This window comes from Polyodon spathula, chromosome 7 (genome assembly GCF_017654505.1).
Source record: "Polyodon spathula isolate WHYD16114869_AA chromosome 7, ASM1765450v1, whole genome shotgun sequence".
Lineage (NCBI taxonomy): Eukaryota > Metazoa > Chordata > Actinopteri > Acipenseriformes > Polyodontidae > Polyodon > Polyodon spathula.
Window position 1 is genome coordinate 54,960,423 of NC_054540.1, and position 21,102 is coordinate 54,981,524.

The 21,102-nt window shown below is 40.0% G+C and overlaps 1 protein-coding gene across 1 annotated transcript in view; it reads right to left on the reverse strand.

The window, feature by feature from the left end:
• Positions 1 to 16,471, reverse strand: part of LOC121318845 (vascular endothelial growth factor receptor kdr-like) — a 54,154-nt gene extending 37,683 nt beyond the window's left edge. The window contains exons 1-6 of the mRNA XM_041255953.1: positions 15,882 to 16,471; positions 4,798 to 4,894; positions 3,563 to 3,777; positions 1,869 to 1,996; positions 533 to 680; positions 171 to 307 (exon numbers count right to left, since the gene is read on the reverse strand). Coding sequence (XP_041111887.1) covers positions 171 to 307; positions 533 to 680; positions 1,869 to 1,996; positions 3,563 to 3,777; positions 4,798 to 4,894; positions 15,882 to 15,939 — 783 coding nt within the window. The 5' untranslated portion in view covers positions 15,940 to 16,471. The remainder of the gene's footprint in view (positions 1 to 170; positions 308 to 532; positions 681 to 1,868; positions 1,997 to 3,562; positions 3,778 to 4,797; positions 4,895 to 15,881) is intronic.
• Between the last annotated feature and the right edge of the window lie 4,631 nt (positions 16,472 to 21,102).

A 21,102-nucleotide genomic window follows, 5' to 3' on the forward strand; every position in this document is an offset into this window, starting at 1 on the left:
TGTGTGTGTGTGCGTGTGTGTGCGTGTGTGTGTACTGTATTATTGTATTCTATAAATGCGTACTAATCTAGATTCCATTATTGTCCTTTCAGTTGCTTGTTATACATTTCCCCAGACAGTGGTGTGCTGTAATAGGGACGGGTTCTGATGACATGCTGTTTGCTTCTCACCAATTTCCGGGGGTAGTCCCACTGTAATTCTATTCTTCCATTGTAAGTGGTCTGTGCAGAGCAATTGATCGAAAGCGTGTCTCCAGCCAGAAGCGTCACTCGCGTCGGCTCCATCTTTAAGTTATGGAAGTCTGGAGCTGGGACAAAAAAATCCCAGTTTTTACAGTTTTCCTGTTCGCCGGCAAGGTTTTCAAGTTGGTTTGTCTAAAAAACTGTGCTAGTAAAATATCCTGTTAATGATTTACAAAAAAAATAAATAAAACTGTGATGAACTATGACAGACTGTGAGGTTAATAACACTGTTGATGTGGTACAATCTCTGAACGCATTGTACACATAGAGCAGTCAAAAATGTTACCCACCTATTTTCACTGGCATATAAAGGGTGTGTGTCTCTTTTCCTTTCACATTGGTTGTACATATCAGAATTTTAAAAACATCTGATGACAGGGTAAAGCCAATCTTGGGGTCCCATTGAGCGTCAAGGCTTTCAAATGCATTAGAAGGAAGCTGAAATAAAATGAAAAAAATATAACATGTCCATAAAATATAACATGTCCATAAAATATAACATGTCCATAAAATATAACATGTCCATTTCAGCACGACCCAGTCGAGCCAAGTCAACATTTTCTAATAAAAATCATCGCTACTAATTCACTCTGGATGGCTGTATGCAGTTTCTGCACTTATTTGTAAACCAACACTATATCTTGGAAGGAAGGAAAGAGCCCTGCCTTGGACCGCCTAATAGCTGTTAGGTCATTGCCAATCAAAAACCACACATTTTATTCAGCATTGCAATCAACATGAGAAAAAAAGAAATCTATTCGAGAAGCCGTGAAAGAGCTTACACAGCATATGAAAGGCCAGCAGTCACTAAAAGGAAGTTTTGTCACTCTGGGGGAGTGAAGAAAATTACCCTGCAAGCAGAGGCTGCAGCAAACAAATTCTTGTTAATTGCCCCTGATTTGGTTTAATGTTGTTAATTATTGTGCTAAATTTCCACCCCTTTTCCTGCAATATTCGAAGACAACAAAACTAATTAAGTAGCAGCTACTGCACCAGTAATTTTCCTTTGTTTCCTGAACATAATGTATAAAACACACTTGTTAATTTTAGAACACAAGTTATATTTAAACTCTGAGCATCTCCTCCCAGCTTCCTGTCCACACAGGAAGCAGACTGGCTGTCTCCCCATTGTACCAGGAGATGCGTTGCACAAACCAAGGTAGCGTTTCCGTGCTGAGAGAGCGACTGACCAGCGATACAAACTGGGAACACTGAGGTTTGTCCCCCTTAAACTAGCCAAAATAATTGCAAGAGTTTAAACTAAAGATTTTTCGCTTCTAAAGGGATGGAATGTTTTTGTGTACTACCGGAATTGTACTGTGAGGTGGTCTTTTATGATGATCTCCACATGTAACATGTTTCTTTTCATGTCTTCAGTGAGCCATTATCGTACTGTTCCAAATGATTCTCACAATTCTTCTTCTGTGCAAACATTACCAATAACACCTGTTTCTTTACATTTCCACTAATATCTGAAGAAGAGACTTTTCAGGTGTTGAAAACTAATAAAGATAGACATGTAAATGTGGAAAGGCTTAGTGGGAACATCAAAACTCACACATTTAAAAACAAATGATATGTTTCACAGTATCTATGATTAGCAACAAAATGTTGCAGGCCTCTTACCGTTGTCAAGGTGACTCTGAGGTCTGGGGATGTGACTCTACAAGGCACCACCAGTTCTGTGTTGCCAGTCTCTATGAGCAGGGATTGAGGGGAATGTATGTGAGGTTCCACAAATGGATTTTCATCATCTGTTGGGAAAGAATAGCATAATAGCACCCTTTTTTTGTTCAGCTAGTAAGCCCTTTAATTTAAATCACCTTACCTATCGCCCCTCTGGTAAGTTTGCGGTTAATCACTAGTCACCCTGCTACAGTTTCTACAATGCTCAGATACAGTTTTTTTGGTAACGCTTTACATTATGTGTCTCTGATTACGGTGTACTTACATGTGATTACAATGTTATTCTGCATAGTTACAATGTACCTAATTTGTAAATCTTTTTTTTATCTTTTACAAGTACAGAATTTTTTCAGAAACCTCAGTTGTACCAGAGACCTTGTTTGTTTTACATCTCGTCCGAAACACAGAGCACAAGGAAGTTAAGTGACTTGCTCAGGGTCACACACAGTGAATCTGTGGCTGAGTGGGGATTTGAACCGAGAATCTCCTGGTAACAAGTCCCGTTCTTTAACCACTAGACCACAAAGCCTCCTTGATATCTTCAACAAAAAGATGTACACATTGAGTACATTGTAATTATGCATAATAACATGTACATGTGTTATTACTAAGTAACTACTATGTAAGTACACCATAACTGGAGAAACTCAATGTAACAGTTTTTTGCGTGCACACATCATTCAGTAAGGCACATAGTGACTCTTGCTAAGGGAGCTTTTTCTTAAAAGGTCAGCAGAGTTTAAACAATGTCTTATGAAGGTCCTGTACCCACTGCATGGACACACACACACACACACACAAAAACACACACACACACACACACAAAGCTATTTAAAACACTGATAAAGTAACTGGATGAAAAGTCTGTCTCGTGCCGTTTCTCATAGTTTCTCATAGCTGCCCCCCTGTCCCACCCCTTTCACAGACAGGCTCGGTGGGAAGCTCCATGAAACCACAAGCAAAGGGTGTTGCTGTTTCCAGGCCTTGGCACTGTTTAACTGATCAGACTGATGTCTAAAGAATGAATCAAAACACAGGATAGGCGATTCTGAATGGAACAGTCTCTGGGGTCCTGTTGATGTCAGTCTGACAAGACAGTGCAGATATGCAGTTGAGTGTTTCTCATGTAAATCACCAGCTGTTTATCTGTGGCTACTACTGACCCACCTAAATTAAAGAAAGGGATATTACCCCAGTATTAACTAGCATGCTTGTGTAACAATACATCTTTGTACTGCACGGGTCCACAGTGTTTCTCCCACTTTGCTGTGGTTCAGAGAGGCGGACCAGATATCTTGCAAGGCGTTCAGTGGCGTACTCAGACACCACTCTTGTGCTCACATAAGTGTGCTCTTTCAATCTGAACGACCACTCACTTCACCCATTTAAGTGAGCTCTGACACTCGGGTGTTGTTTCTGATTATATATGGACAGCCGTAACCTTTTGTGGGAGGCTTTTGCACCGCTGCTCATGTTAGTCGAGGATGTCCTTCCTGCCTGTGTCCGCTAGGACTTCCCATTAACAATTAGCTCCTGTGAATCAACAAGCCTCCATCCAAACGTACTGTCTGTTGTACTGTGCTGTATGGAATCACATGCATGCCATTTTGTAATGTAGCTTTGGATTGTCTTACCTTTCACAAACACATACGTTCTGCTGACCATGCTGTCTGTGGAATGTGTGTAGTTGCAGGAGTAATAGCCTGTGTCTCTGTACTGAGCGCTGCTGATGGTCAGCGCACTGCAGTGGGTCTCCCTCCCAGGCAGACAGTCACGCTCATCGATCCTCAGCCTCCCACTGTCTGAGTCTAGAAGCGGGGGCCACGCCCACATGAGCGGAGCCAGTCCCCTGTGAAGGACGAGTGAGCGTTAACGCGGCATGCTCTACGAGGGCACACATTGTATGGGTTGCAGAGAACTTAACTAATAGGGTTGCCTTGTTTTTATTTGCTGTTTAAATCATCATTCCGCGTTGACTTTCTAAACAGTAACTTAGGTACACCAGTGTAACCATTACCCCACACCCTGTGACACTCCTAGTGAAGTGAGAAATAACATATGTGTGCAAATGATTTTCTAGTTTTAAACTCAAAATGTGTACAAGAGTCATTCAATCCGACTTAGCACTGAAATTGTGAGCGTGTTTATAATGTCTGCTGAAGTAAATGACTTTCACGTGGGAACAAGGGGCTGGAATGATATTTCCCAGTCTCCAGTGACCAGAGAATATCTTACATACCAGCACACATATTGGAGCTCTGAAGGGTTATCCAGTAATTGACTAAAATAGGTTACAGATATTTTTACAGCAATGCGGCAGTGACCTTATGGGGGAAAACATGTTTATATGTTAGTCTTGTTTGCAATTGCTTAGATTCTTTACATTACTTAAAACAAAACCAAAAAAAATCAGATCGCCTTGACTTGTACAATGCATGAGTCATTATATTATCCAAATATCTCTTGATTTGTGCAGATTTTAATCCAAACAACTAAACACTCAAAACGAATGCCTCTATTTCAGTGCCAGTATCTAACCACAGTCAGAACAGTAACTAACAAAGAGGTTTACACTCTTCTGAAGCAAAGCTTTTTAGTTCTTATCAATGGGTGATGCAAGCCATGTGTTGGTATTATTATTAATAGTTTGGTGATTTTTGGAGCCTGCAAAAAGAGTTTTTACTTCCAAGCTCCTGATATAATGCAGGTAGCTAGATAAACAATTGGACTACAGATCGCTATTAAAAAATATTATAAAATGAAAAAGATTCTAGCAAAGACGAGAACCTTGTTTTGTGCAGGCAACGTGGAGATTTCAAAGTATTTCGGAAAGACAACGACACGTTTCATGCTAGATCATTTCCTTTACCTGCAAGTTATTGTTAGAGTGCCTCCAGCCTCAATCACATGCTGTTCATCTGAAGGGGTCAGCTTTGGTGGAGAGATCCTGACACTGTCGGCCGGCCCTGGAAGAAAAAGACAGAGCTGTAAATTGACTGTTTGAAGTAGAGATTTACTTATCCACGCGGTAACTTGGAATAAACCATGGATCAAGCAAATGCTCGCACAGCTCACTTGGTACTCAATCACCAGATAGGGTCGAAGCCAAAACACTGTAACTTCATACGTTTTAAATGTCAGTGTAAAGGCTCACGAAACATACAGCAGTCATTAAATCTTATAAAAGCTTTTTGCAGTCTTCCCCATACAGAAGTGCAGACAGCTATTTGTACCATTTTACTGTTATAGTCGACTGATGACTGATGTTGAAATGACTTCAGGTCATGAGATCCATATGAAACCTTTAACCTTTTAACGTTATTTTGAGAAATATTAATTACTGCTTTACAAACAGTAATTTAGCTTGAGGTAGATTTATAAAAACAACAGTGTATTGGTGGAGATTTCCTTCTATATAATATATCTGCTGTTTGTTTTTTTAATGTAGCATATTTAACTTACAGCTGGCTTAATAAACGTGGGGTTCAGTTCAGACAATATAGCACGATAGATGTTTCAGGGTAAGCTGCTTTATTAAGCCCATGTGTTGTGCATATCGAAAACAGATGTAGTCTTAATCAAAAGACAGTGCTCTGCCCTCTCCATCAGCCTGGCGAAGCGATTGGGCAAGGTCTCCGATCTCTGAGTGGTGGTGATTATGAAGGACCTGCAGAACTATAGGGTAAGTATCAAATCAGCTCTCAGTTTCACAGTGACATTCCAGTAAGTGGGTCAGCCTTGTGTTGGGCAATGTTACTGGATACGCTCACAGCAGGGTTCCTCTGGGCAGGTGACAACATTAATAAACATTATGAAATGTGTGTAATGACAGAACGGACACATACTCTAACTTATATACACACACACACACACACACACACACACACACACACACACACACACACACACACACACACATATATTAAGGCATTCACCTTTACACTCATAAAGAAACATGTTCCAAAACGTGCTTTGTATAAAAAACCTTTGTATAAAATCATGTTATAATGACATGCGCTTAACATTAAAATGTTATAACAACATATGCAATTTATACATCCTTTTGTCAGTGTTTAAAATCACAATGGATGGGGCTCTGTCTGTCTCTAGGGGTGTGATATGTATACAGCAGTCTGGGAGTGCAATATTTTTTTGTACATATTCCACCTGTCATATAATATGACTTGCTACAGTGACACTGCCTCTATCTAAACCATTTTTGTGTTCCTCCTGTTCCAGGTAGCATCAAATGCAACCATATTAAAATCCTTTCACCCTTCACACACTTCTTAATGAGGCTTCAGATTCATAGCAACCCTGTGGAGAATATATTGAATGGTACAGATGTTATGAACCACCTTGATGTTCAGAAAATATGTGTAATACTTGATCCATTTAGCTGCTGTCTAACTGTTAACATATTGCTGGTATAGTGGGTATATTTGACTATTCTAAGCATTATAATATATATATATATATATATATAATCTATATATAATATATATATATATATATATATATATATATATATATGGATCCTGGTTCAGTTACAAAAGGCATAGTCCCTGGTTTCAATATATCTGCCCTGGGACAGAATTCACTGCCACCACTTCAAACACCAAGCCAAGAAACATTCAAACTCCATCCACTTTCTATCAGTGACCCATTGCCGAGTGTGACTTCTGCCACAGCATCCCATTGGAATGGCCGGACTGCAGAGAGACCCTTCGGATTACATACAGTGCTAATATTTTTAGCACACGGCTCGTCGTATATATAATGAAGAACCACGCTGGATGGAATGAGGTTTGCAGTGAGTCGCCATCTACGGGAACAAATAAATAGTTATCTAAATCTGTGACTTTCCGCCACACTGTCTGCACTCTCAGAAGTCTTGGAATTCCAGTTATCTGACAGACTTTGATTGGCATAGTATTTGCATTCTTCTGGGAAACTGCCTCACAGGCAGTTATCCTTGTTGTTCACAGCAGAATACAAAAGGATTTCACAACGAATGTGATTCCGCTGTTGAAACCACATTACTGTTGTTGGCAGCTGGAGCAGCTGCACTCCGAGAATGAACTGAACTAGCACTCAATTAACTTCCTTTTTTGTTAATGTTTTAAAATGACGTAGTCCGATTTCAGGCATGGGAAAAAGACTCGCTACATGCATCCCTATAGGAAATGCCCTTTCCTTAAATACCAGCAGTCATAGCTAGATTGTAACGTCTGACCTTGATGTCTTGGATAAAACGAGGATTTAGTGCCAGGGAACAACATCATAGTGCCTTTAATTTACTGTGAAGTCATAATAGCACTCCAGTCCACCCCACTCTCGCTCACACACACACACACACACGCACGCACGCGCACACACACACACACACACACACACACGCGCGCGCGCACGCGCATACGCACACACACACGCGCACACACACTCATGCACGCACGCACGCACACACACACGCATGCACACACACACACACACACATGCGCGCACGCACGCGCACACACACACACACGCGCGCGCACGCGCACACGCACACACACACGCACGCACACACACACGCATGCACACACACACACACACAGACACTCGCGCGCACGCACACGCGCAAACACACATGCACGCACGCACGCTCACAAACACACACACGCACGCACACAAACACACACACGCGCACACACGCACGCACGCACGCAAACACACGCACACGCACACACGCACACGCGCACACACATGCACGCGCGCGCACACACACACACGCGCACGCACACACGCACACACGCACACACACAAACACACACATGTGCACACGCACACACACACGCACGCGCACACACGCACGCATGCACGCGCACACACAGCACACACACAGACACACACACGCATGCACGCACGCACGCACGCACACACACACACACGCACGCACGCACACACACACACACACACACACACACACACACACAAGGTAAAAGTACCATAACAAGTAAACATGGTACTTTACATAAAAAAATAAACAGCAGCCTTGGCTAGAGGGTTCCCTTGGTCTGTTAGTGCCAACAATGGCTTGGAATTTAGAGAAAACCCCCAAGGTTGCCCACATCAACAGACCTTCTCTCCTTCCTCAAGCTCTTACCACTCTCTGACCTCCCAATGCTTTACAGGCTGCATTCCATGAGAGCGAAATTAAAGAAGAAAACAAACCCCCCCTGGCTCACCAGGTTATGCTTGTTGTGGCAAAAAGAAGCAAATCTGCTTTCCATTAGGGGCAGTTAAAGAAGCAAAGAAGAGAATATGGAGAGGCAGGGTTGAACAGAGCATTACATAAAACAAGCTTCAAAGAGCTTCTTCTGTGGCAGCATATCAAACCACACTATAAATATACCCCCTCCCGGGAGCATTCATAGAAAGGGCTTGCTTCTGATAAATATTAACTTCAGTATTTTACTGATTAATAAAACTGAAAAGGCGAGGAACAGTTTGATATGATTCTCTTGATTGATATAAGTTTACCACAGTATATATTTTCATTGTCATTTTGTGTTTTCCCAAGCTTTCCCATAGTTACACTAGTTATTTTTTACTATGCTTTACCATATCTCCCTGGGCTTTACAGTGCTGAGCTTGGCTTTCCTATGCATTCACCAAACTTCATTACACTTTGCTATGCTTTTAAGGACTTGCAAGGGGAGAACCATCTTTACATTCTATTTGGTAACTATAATGTATGTTGTTCTGTTTTGTGTGGTATGTATCATTCCATGACGTAAACCTTAAGGCTCAGTGATGTTTTTATGAGTCTAATAGAATAACCAAGCCAAATAAAACGAGCGCAGGATTTGTGCCCAGTCAGATAGGAAGGCACTTCTTTTGTTTGGCTTGATCCTCCTCTGAGTACCATATAAAGCTGCTTAATGGACCGTTACGTGATCGAGTCAGAAACCCTGGGGGCCTGCTGTGAAGTGTAAAGGCATACAACTGGAAATAAACAACTACATTTGTTATGCAGCTTCAAAAGGATTTGATTCCTCTCTGTAGAAGCTGCCTTTGTACATTGCACTGGCTTTCAAAAAGCTTCGGCCCTTTACAAATATGTCTCACAGGTTATGTAACAATGGGCACATACAGTGAATTCAGAGTGATTCACAGTCACATAGTGACTAACTCTATTAGATATTAAGCAATGGTTCCACAGCAGTGCTCCTCTGGCTTCACAAGGAAATCCCCTGCCACAACCCCTGAGAGCGGCAGCTATAATCTACGGAATTCCCTTATCTGCCGATGATACAGGAGCCTGACTGCTTCCCGTTCCAGAAGTATTCTTCGGCAGCACGCGATAGCCCGTGCCCTGTGCGAGGCAGGGATCGCAGGGAGAAAGGAAGAAGGCTTTCTGTCCTCAAGGCAACAATAACAACATTTATAAATACACGCTGTCCTGTCCCTTCATGACCGTGCCCTGACCGACACCCGGCTCTGGTCAAAACAAAGGAGCCTAAAATGATTTGTGGGGAAATAAAGAAGAGCTTCTGTGTTTGGGCTGAGCTGTATATTTATATTACATTAGTCATCTTTTGCAGTTTCCTGTTCTGATCTCCCGATTTCAAAACCGGTTTCAAATGTGTTTCATTGGCGACGAAGCAATAATTCTAGCGCATTTTCTATTTGCCCAGAGTAGTTGGATCAGTTCCTTTCAGAAACTGATTCTCTACGCCAATGCATCATCTTCATAAAGGGTTCACAACCTCCTCCCTGGCTCAATGAAGTGTAAAGCTGCATTATGCAAGAGCTAATACACAGCTTCTGAAGACTGACTTCTATGTAGCGGTCATATCAGCAGGACACGCCCTACGAGTCAATTTGAGTTATCTTTGTGACAAAACAATCCTCAACATGTATAAAGATAAGTGGTCATGTTTGGCCTTTTCTTACTGCACTTTCTGTTTGCAGTGTTGTAAAAGCCCCAATAAGAGTAAAATCTACAGGGGCGGTAGACAATGTATATTCCATACAGAGCACTCCTATAACAGCATGAGACAGCAACACTAGCAGAGAGTTGAAATAACGTTGTGTGCCTTTATAACACACCCCTACACAACAATGCACCACCCCCATGCTGGCAGGTGGCTGCTGGGCAGTCAAGAAACCACCCCCTGCCATTAAAAGCTCTGATTCCCTTGCTTCCTGTTCTGAGTCAGTGCATCTGTTCAGTGAGGCACAGCTTCACAGTTCATTCTCTATCAGAAAGCATGCAACAATGTATCTGGTTAATACTCAGAACAGCCAGCACAGTATAGATCGTGATTCATATGGTTGTGGTCGTACTATGCAACAGTAAGCAATCTCCATACAAATGCTCTTTGCAGTAGAGGCTAGTGCATAACTCGTGGAATATCAGTGACATCAATGTTGGATTTCTATTGACGAGCCGTGGTTATAATAATCTTTTTCTTATAAAATGTTTTACAATCCTGGGTCAAAAAGACCATTCTCCTCCAGGGTTTGGAATAGACTGTGATTTCATTACTAGTGAACATGCAGTTCTTTTTCAAGCATATTTCCTAATGATATGCCACTTGGGAATTAGGCTTGAGATAAACAGTTTTGTTCCAGATGAGAAACATGTGAAGGGGCTCATTAGAGGCTGTTTGAGACAGGTGGCGGGCTATTCAAAGAGCTTCTGCTATTCATTTGTATTGCATACGTAGAGGATATGCCAGGGCCCAGCTGGAAATATTGATTTTATTGTACCAGTTAGCCATGCCCTCCTCACCCATTCCCCTACTTTCAGTTGATGGTTTCTGTTTGTATTGCAAGGGTCTCGATCGGACATAAAATGCTTGAAGAGATTGATCAATATTTGTAAACATGAAATACCGTAAAATTAGGTCCAGCTCTGGAGCAAAACCGAACCCACTGACAGGCACAATAGATGTTATTTATTGTAAAGGACAAATATCATGGTTTATCTCTGGAAAATGATACTCAGATGTGTTTTTATATATATATATATATATATATATATATATATATATATATATATATATATATATATATATATATATATATATACCTCCAGTGTTTGTTTTCAAATACACTTTCCCTTGACAAAGCTATGTTAAACATGCCGAAACTGGAAAGTTGACTCTTTTGAGCAAAAAGTGATGAGTTCTTTTGTCTCTCAAATTGGCCCGTGACTTTTATCAGCAGCTGTCAAGATAAGAGTCCTGCTGTAACACCCAAGCATGCTCTGTTATTAATGAACACCAACAACTACAAGCATTCAGCTCCACAGTGCAATTCCACTGCACTGTCAAAGTGTTACAAGCTGTGTCCTGATTATTGCAAACTCATCTTACTTTATTGTAAACATCTATCTATCTATTGATCTACTGTATCTATCTAGACTGACATACACGCCCGGCTCCCAGAGACTTCAAAGGGTATATACATACATCCCAAATTAGTACTTTTTTATAAATATGACGTCACTATTTATAATATTTATATATTATAATATATTTATATGAACTTTAATATATCCAACATATTATCATATTATAATGTCCCATTTTAATATGATAATAAATATTTCACACTTACTTTCTAATTAGTGGTGTTAAACGCTAGAACCGTTAATTAACCCTATCATTGTTCTTATAAATAATATTAATTGGGATACGTCATCCAAGCAGTAAATCGGTGACTAAGAGTTAGTAGGTTAACCCTAGTTTTATATATTGCTCACCAAATATATATATATATATATATATATATATATATATATATATATATATATATATATATCATTATGTTTATTAACAGATGGCCTTATCCAGGGTGACTTACAGTTGTTACAAAGTATCACAATACAAAATATAAAAGTAATTTCAGATGAGAGAAAATAAAAAATACAGTAAATAATTACGCTTGACAGCGATTATGACGAAGAGCAGTTAAACTATTTTTAGTATATTTAGTAGTTTTTATAATATTTAGTTATAAGAGTAAATTGCATTAAGAGCAAGTAATAAGTACAGTAAATGGATAAGAACGAGTTCAAATAAGAGCAATTACCAAAAAACATGAGGTAAAAGATACAGAAAATATAATTATGACTGAGACAGTAGTAGAATACAGAGAAGTGAGGAGCAGTTCAGTGCAAGCACCAGGTGATGCAAGTACTGGAACCACTGGGTGCCATATAGTCAGTGCCATGCCAGCATTACACTGTGAGCACTCTCTGACCCGGCTCCAGACCCAGGTGGCCGTAACTCTTCTCTCTGTTGCCTACACTACTGAATCATCTTATGAAAGTGTGCCATGGCAAATCTGCTCAGTAATTCTACAACTTTCCCATGCTTTTCCCAATGATTACTATAGTTTACCCACGGCTTGCCGTTTTGTAATGCCTACCTGCTCTTTAATGCTCTACCTGCTTTCACTGTGCTTTATTACTCTTTACTATGCTTTTACTATGATCAACTTTTATCAGGTAAAACTACACATTACATTGCACAAATATTAGCCTCTTAAGTTATTAAATGGATCTAGCGAGATTGGTTAAAATAAGGAACTGCAGTATATTACTGCTTGTCCCACCAGGTTCATCCCTCACTGCACCTCTACACTCTCTGGATGCCTTGCCTCATCATGTGGAACTTTTATTAGCTTTTATAATCCAACATTTTTATTTTATACACAAGCAATCTGAATCCTGTATTTAAACACAAAGACACACACTACGAACAAGAAACCAATTCCCACGAATGAGTGGCTGTGAGATAGTGAGAATATTTTGATCCATATCTGCCAGGCTTCTGTTTTCAGGATTCCTTTCCTGCTATGTGTCATACGCTGTATAAACATTCCAAAACAGAACTGTGACAAAAAATGAAGTCACTGGTTACGTACCAGGTCCTTACAATACAGTCATTAATTTTTCACAAAAAAGTAAACGTGTATTAGTCACATAATCTCACGAGACGTCTGGAGTCCTCCCCACACACTGTCCCATATATATATATATATATATATATATATATATAATATATATTATATATATATATATATATATATATATATAAACAGCGATACACTACCTAACAAAAACCCAAATCTTTTTAATAATAGAATAGTCTGATATTCACAAAGCTGTTCTGAAGGTTAAAAAGCCAACTACTGCCTTGAAGAGTTTAATGAATATCAAATTAGATTTTATTTATTAGAAATGTAACATTATTTTTTTTTAATAAACGTCGATCTGTGCTTGTCAGTTACACATCTCTTTCGGCAAACCTGCTCTTGTAAATTGGGCAAGTGCATATCCAGAGAAATATTGCTGTGCACTATGTGTGCTGCTGGTGAACAGGCCCAGTTCCTCACAGCTGGCAGTCGTCAACGTTTCACATTGTAAAACTTGATTCGAACAATAGAGGTGGCAGTGCATTTACAATAGTTGCTGGTAAAAGTCAAGGCTTAGGAACAATTCCTTTTGTGTTATCATGGTGTCTATTGTTGCAAGCTGTCGGGGAGCTCTGATAAAGCCTGTAGGCTAGGCTGGTTTGCAGAAGCCAAGGAAAGCACTCTCTACACACAGGTAGTGTGTTTGCTTTCCTTGACCCCTGCAAACAAGAACAATTCCAGGGTGCCTCCGGACCTGCTCCCCACTTCCTCACAGTGTCTTTCCCACGCTTAAGAACAACAGGGAAACATCGAAGGAAATCTACGTGGAAATGTACTAGACAAAGCAAGAAAACTGAGCGCAGGAGTGGAGTTGTTGTGTTTCCTTTGTTTAGATTGTATTTTTTGGGTGTTGGTGTTACTCCCATTTACTTTGAGAGGGAGCACTTGCATATACAGCAACACTGTACACTGTTCACAGGGTAGAAATAGCAAAACTCACTTTTGCATCTTTAAAAAAAAAAAAACTGTTGAGAACTGTAACAAACCCTAATGTATATATTGATGTATGACCTTTAAGAGTAACTTAACTTTATGCCTATTGTATATTACTGCTGTTGCCCCTTTAAGTGACCCCAAAAGGCTATCAGAGCTCTGTATAGCTGGCAGATGGCCATGGCCCAGGAGAGTAGACCTGCCCCTGAAAAAGTCTGGATGGTTTATGCCTGTGCGTCTTGCTGTTGAAGCGTTTAATTCAAGAATGCACTGAATGAGAGACTGTTTCATGAGCTAGGTGGACCAGCAAGGGTCTACTCCCGGAAACCCTGAAAAACCATGGCCCTTACCAGTACAGTGCAATAGCAGGTTACCCATTTGAGGTCAGATCACTTCTAAAGATTACCACGGTATATTCTCTGAGTGATCGGACAGTTTGCTACACTTTTCTCATGCTTATATCAGGACTGTGTATTTTCATTGCTTTAAATCTGCTCTCAAGACCCACCTGTTCTCGCTTGCTCTCCATGCTCTTTAAACCTGATGTCTGCTATTAGCTACTGTGTTGCAGCTACTATTTCACGTATTATGTTACTATCATGTATTGTGCACTTTCCACTGTATTTAATGTATTATGCTTTTTTCCCTGTTTATCATGTATTATGCGTTTCTCTGTATTTAAAGTATCATGGATTTTCTTGTTGTTAGTGCATCTTGTAAAGCGCTTTGTGATGGTGCTGTATAAAATAAAGATTGATTGATTGACTAGGGTTGTCACAATGCTTTGCTTTAACACAGCTTACAGTGATTCACTGAGCTTTCCTGTCTTTGCTTCAACATGCTTCCTGACCTGTGCTTTAACTGTGCTTTACTCGCACACATCTTTGACCCCGCATACTGTACAGCAGCAGACTAACAAGGAATATCCAGCCGCGTGTATTGATAAAGCATGTTTGCACATTTCTATTCCAGTTTCCACATGTTCCAGGTCGCTATTGCACAAAGCTTGCATGTCGGAGCAACTGAAGCAAAATTCCCATCTTGCTGGATCACATTGGCTGGCAAGAGGAAGACTTTCGCATATATACACAAGTGAGGCACTTGAGCGCTGACCCAGCTTTGAAAGGCTCTGCTCTCTAACCACAGATTGCTCTTGAGCACATGGATTACTTGAACATTAATAGTAAGCAATCAGTTTAAAATAAAATAAAATAAAAAGTTACCTCTGTGTTGCTCAAGATACAGCTGACCCTAACAGCCAGGGTTACAAGAACCAACACAACTCTGCATCGTGCATGTCTTTACAGCAGCCGAAAATTACTTCTAACCAAAAACATGGAAAATACTCCATCTACTGGTAGTCAAAAGCACTGCAAATACACTCTGCTTACTGCTATAAATAACAGTTCAAAACACTACGTAAATATTATTCACAAGCACACATATTGAAGTGACCTAGACATTGTTGGGTTGGAACAGAACGTTCCGAAACACACTGCAGATCTACAGTACATTTGAAGTCCGTTTTCTCCTTATAGTCTACAAACAATGAATTGTACATTCAAATCTAACAAGGAATACATCTAATTCTAGACCATATCTTAAGTTGTAGCTGAAGACACTCTGCTTTTGTTTCATGTTAAATGTTATTAAGCACATTTGATAGTCAGGGCAGGCAACCCATAAACATTTCAAAATTTTCATAATGTATATTTGTTTTATACAGCGCCTCGGAGAGAGTATAACAATGTGTCTGTGCAAACAAGTAACTCTGTTGTAATTATTGTAAACTGCATTGCTACGTATGCGCTTAAGTAGTGATTATCCAATACAAATGATTTAACATACATTATTAGTAGGTTTAACATATATTTAATTTATTTCAAATAAAGGTTCATCATATGTTTTACGTATATGATTACCCAGAGCCTCATAATTACTGAAATGTTTTCTCTAATGAAGTACATATTTTATTTTGTAGTAATGTCTTCTTGAACCCAGTGTAATGTCATCGTACTGTATTGTAATTGTATAATCAATTCCACTTACCGACCAGGCAGATAGAAACAGCAGCGCATATAAACGCGTTAATGTCCATTGGGAACATTTTGGTGCCAGGTTTACTACTGTAGACCAGTCTCTTTTGCTTCAAATTATTCCGTTAGTGATGGGTTATCGTTGTTTTGTTTGATCACAGAAGAGAAGATGTTCTACGGTAACTGTCAGTAAAAGACGAATAACACTACAGTACAGTGTTCTGGACCACAGAATCGTTGCGCAAAAAAGTCTTTCTCAAATCCACTATTCCCGTAAATGGAAATAGTTTCTGTGATTCATATTCTCATATCGCAACGTCCAGTCTTGTATCTTTGACTCTTCAAATATCCAGCGACTTCAATTAATTTTCTCGCAGGCAGGTGCTGGAGTTCCTTATCCTCAGTATGAGTTTGAGTGCATGTATGTTTTCTTCTTCAAAAAAAAAAAAAACGTGTTTAATTTCCATCAAGTCTCACTCACTTTCAAAGGGCAAATGCATAAAAAATACGTGGAGAAAACGTGCACATCTGCTCTGAATGAGTGGTTTGCAACATTCATTGTCACATATTTGGGATTTTTCTCAGTTTTCTACTCTGGGCTGTTTGTTCAGTGCTGAATTCCTTTATAGTCAAAAACCAGAGGAAGGAGGTAACGTCATAAGCGCCGGAGGGGGGATCGAATGTAACAGTGACACTGTGCTCGCTGCGCGCTTGCAGTAGGCTAATGGCATAGACTCTTCAATACTCTTCAGAGAAGGTGTTACCTGCCTGTACCAGCCTTTTCACACGACTGACTCTGTTATAAATACCGGATTAATATACATCATCGTAAAGTTCCATCCTTCTGCCATTCCAACTAGATCAATACGACGACAACTCACTGAGGAACCTCGGTTTCTTTCACACGACATTATCTGAAGATCTCCCTGTCTTTGAACCACCTCTTTCTTGGGGCTATTTCACTTGTCCCAGTGGTAATTGCAGTAGACGCGCACTCGAGTTTATCTGAACGCTGTTAGTCCAAACTGAGACGATGCTGTCATAATAAGTTGCTGCTGAAATAGCTGTAGAATCGCAAACTTCAAATTCCACACAAACATTAAAGTTTTAAATGTGCAGGACATCTTGTAAGTGCAGTGGCACGCCAAATGTGAAATAAGACGTCTAGTACATTTGCAGTTTCAATCATTCCAGGTGTTAATACCAGCTTACTGAGCCACAGTGTACAGGTGACAAGCTCCGGTGAGTCTCATTGAACTCAGAGTAAAACCAGGAATGGACTCTCACTGCTCTGCAATGGGAGTCTTCTTTCTATCCCTGATTTAAAACAAATGAAGAATAACGTGGTTGTGCATGTGCTCTATAACACGCGTTTCTGCAATGATGACTCCCAGGACTGTAGTGCAGCGTTGAGTGTGAGCCCTGCCTTGACACCTAGTGTTGCAGAAATTCATTTCTGAGGAACCACAAGCCATGGTGTAATATATGTGTGAGTGTGTGTGTGTGTATGTTGTGTGTGTGTGTGTGTGTGTGTGTGTGTGTTGTATATATATATATATATATATATATATATATATATATATATATATATATATATATATATATATATATATAAACTGGTCTTGCTTATTAAATCCTGTTGCTTATTTTTGAGGCTGAACCAATATCTATTCAGGGATACCAAGATATTTAATAAATAGAAGAGGTGACTGAAGCCCCATTCCCAGTTGTCCTGTTTCAAGGCTGGTGACCTGATATTTTTTGGCAGGGTAGTGTATACATATACAGCATCACAGGCAAACCTTTACAGGTATAGGGTTACATTGACTCCATGCTAAATATACGACCACGATCCACTTTGCTTTGATCCATCCATTTGAGCAACTTTAAAAATACAAACAGCAATTTATTTATTTAATTTATCTAAATGAACGCCCTGTTGCATTACAAATGTACAAATCTTAAAGATAAGCCAATGTCAAAAATATCGAATACAAAGTTGGCTTCTTTTATTTTGAGTCCCGAAACAGGATGCACAGTTATTTATATCTCCTGAAACAAACATCAACATCCCAAGCGAAGAAGAGCCTCCTGCTGCCGAATGGAAGCAAAACAGACTGTTTACCTCGACAGTGTCACAAATGGGGTTCACAGCAGGACGTCTTGGCCAGGTAGGACTTCCTTCACGTGGGAGCATCCTGCTCCAAGATCCTTTTCCTACAGTCTGGGTTGGACTGGCGTGACACTGGGGGGGCTTTGTCCCATGTATTCTAGTGGTCCGTATTGATAAGTGATCTTTTTTATTAAGATTTATTGCAACACTTCCTTCCCAACAATGTGCTCAGGAGCAGCTGAAAAGCGGTGGCAAAATGTGTGCTACGTGTCAAAAGCAATGTAGCTGCATGGAAAGTTTCCCACAGCGAATGTATATCAAAGTGTATGTGAAAAAGCATGGTCAAACATAGATAAGTAAGCACTGTAAAGACAAGAAAGGTACTGGAAAGCATATTAAAAAAAAACACAGCAAACCAGGGTAACTTATGGTCAATTCATAATGTAACTATGGGAAAAGCATGGGAAAACCGCAACAATGCAGTGGTACACTTTTAAAAAGGGGAGTATTGCAGGTCAGTTTTAACACTCAGAACCTTGATAGATAGGTCTTTAGCCAAAAGGGCTAAGCAGCTCATGTCACAGTATTTTTGCACTGTATTTGCAGTTCCCCCTCATGCGTTATACCATGCAATTAGTTTACCCTGGTTTGCCATGTTTAGTAATGTGCTTTACCATACCTCTCTGTGCTTCACAATGCTTTCCTATGCTTTACCATGCTTTCACTATGTTTTATTAAGGGTACCAGTGTAACAAATGCTGCCACAATATGCTGCCAGCAGTCATCAGGCCGCTATTATTCCCCTGTTTAAGCATCCTGTTGACTGACTGCTTATCGCTGTTCTACTGCTGGTGGTCTATAGCACTGCTGTACTACAGACCCTGAGACAGACCCTGTCTCCAAATGCTGCCTTTATTTTGCTCATATACTGTTTACTGTCCTTGCCAACACTAGAATGAAATACACGTGAGGTAAAGACTTTTGAGATGTGAAGCCAAGGTACAATCATTTACACACTAAGGGTTTCAACAAAGAAGTGAATTTTTTACTCGAATAGACAAATGTTTTGGTTGACGCCTTTATCAGCGTAAAACATGAATGCTGTAAAACACCCAGCGCCTTTGCCTGCTGAATGAATGGATGAATGAGGCACCTTCAGTGCTTGAAGCTTATTTGCAGTGTTTCTTTCCTTTTAATGAAGACCCCCACACAATACAAGTGCACCATGGTGAGTGAGTAAACAGCGCAGGGTATGATGATATTTAGCGCATGCAATGAGGAACAATTGCTGGAAGCAGGGGCTGGACGGGAAGGAGTTTTGAGCAGTACAATGCTATACAAAGTGGTGATGAACAGTTCCACTCGCACAGTCTGTGTAGTTACCATGCATATTTGATGCACACTTTGGGTAACTGGTTAATGTAGTAACTATGGTAACCAGATGGTAGAGTCTGGGGAGCAGTTCTGAAAGCTGCACAGCGTGGGTCAAGTGAAAAGTTGGCTTGAGGCCCATAAAGCCCTCACGTGATTACATTGTAAAAACTAATTTTACCTGATTTTTATTAATAGTTTGCTTTAATTTTGTATTCCAATAAGATGTGAACAAGTAATGCAGGAGCTCCTTTATTGTGTTGGTTTGAGAGTGAAAGGATCCCCAGATTAACCTTTTGCTTCTGAACAGATCACATTGAAATTGAAACATTAAGGCGTTTTATGTTGCAACGTTTGTTTTTGGTTTAGCAGGGAGAATAGATACCAAAATGACTAACAGTATCTAGATGGAAAATGCTTTTTGAATTATTGCTTTTATCTGCTCACCAAAACAAGCCTAAAAAAAAGTTTTATAAGACAACCCATCTGTAACCCATTCAGGCTGATGGTTGTGCTACCAGCTTTAAACAGCGCTGTTTTTTTACAATGTCTTTTGACAGCTAGTGGAAAATTTAAGAACGTGGCCAACTTCATACATTTTAACAGTGACTTCGTTGGACTTCATGTTTATATTTAAATCAAATTAAAGCAATAATAAACTTTCTTCACAAAACTATTCTTTTAAAAAGAAAAAGGTCAGTAAATTACAAGAGATGGCCAAACTAGCTGGTGGTCTTGTGTACACCTTATTTGTAGCTAAATTGCTTTACAGGAAATCATATTTTCTGCAGAATTCAAAAGTAAAATGCTCTCTTTAACTAGATAAGCTCCCAAAACAAACTTGGTTGTTTGTTTATTTAGCAGATGCCTGTATCCAAGGCGACTTACACAGAGTGGGGCATGTGAACTATGCATCAGCTGCAGAGTCACTTACAACAGCTACTCACCCGAAAGACAGAGCACAAGGAGGTTAAGTGACTTGCTCAGGGTCACACAGAGTGAGCAAGGTAGGATTTGAACCGGGGACCTCCTGGTTACAAACGCTGTTCTTTAACGACTGGACCACACAGCGTCCTTGGTGCTAGGTCAATGTCCTTAGATTAGATATTGTACACATATTTCTGGGGCAAAGGGTGAACAATCTATATTTAGATCTACATTTACGTACAATAAGCAACAGATAAATAAAGATTATGTTTTGTTGACTTTAATCTGTTACAGGAATGTTTGCACAGGGATGGTTGTATTCGACTCTATATTAATAAAGTTAGACAAATACTTAACTTAAGTTCCAGAGAATTGTACATAATGCATGCCAGTTTCCTTTCAGAGCGTGTAGGGTTTCCTTGGAATACTATCAGATCAAGAACATGGTTATTACACTGTTACATTCTGTTAATGGGATCCAATTAAAATAACCTGTTCAAAGAACATGCACGTTTTGAATGTGCACGTTTTGCACTGGAGCAACGTTTTATAGATCAGAAACATGTTATCTGTACAATGCATCACCATCCACTGTATAGCCTGCATGTCTTCATTTTTCTTCATGTCTTTACCAGAATGCACTACTTAACTGGCAGTTGACCTGGGAAAGGAGGAAAAGTACTTTGGAATAATTTAGCTCTCATGGGGGGGGGGGGGGGGGGGGGGGGGTTATTATACATTGCAACACAACAGAAGAACAATGGTCAGGGAATTTTCTCTGAGACTGGCAAAGCAAGACTTGTGATTATAATTGATTTTGGAC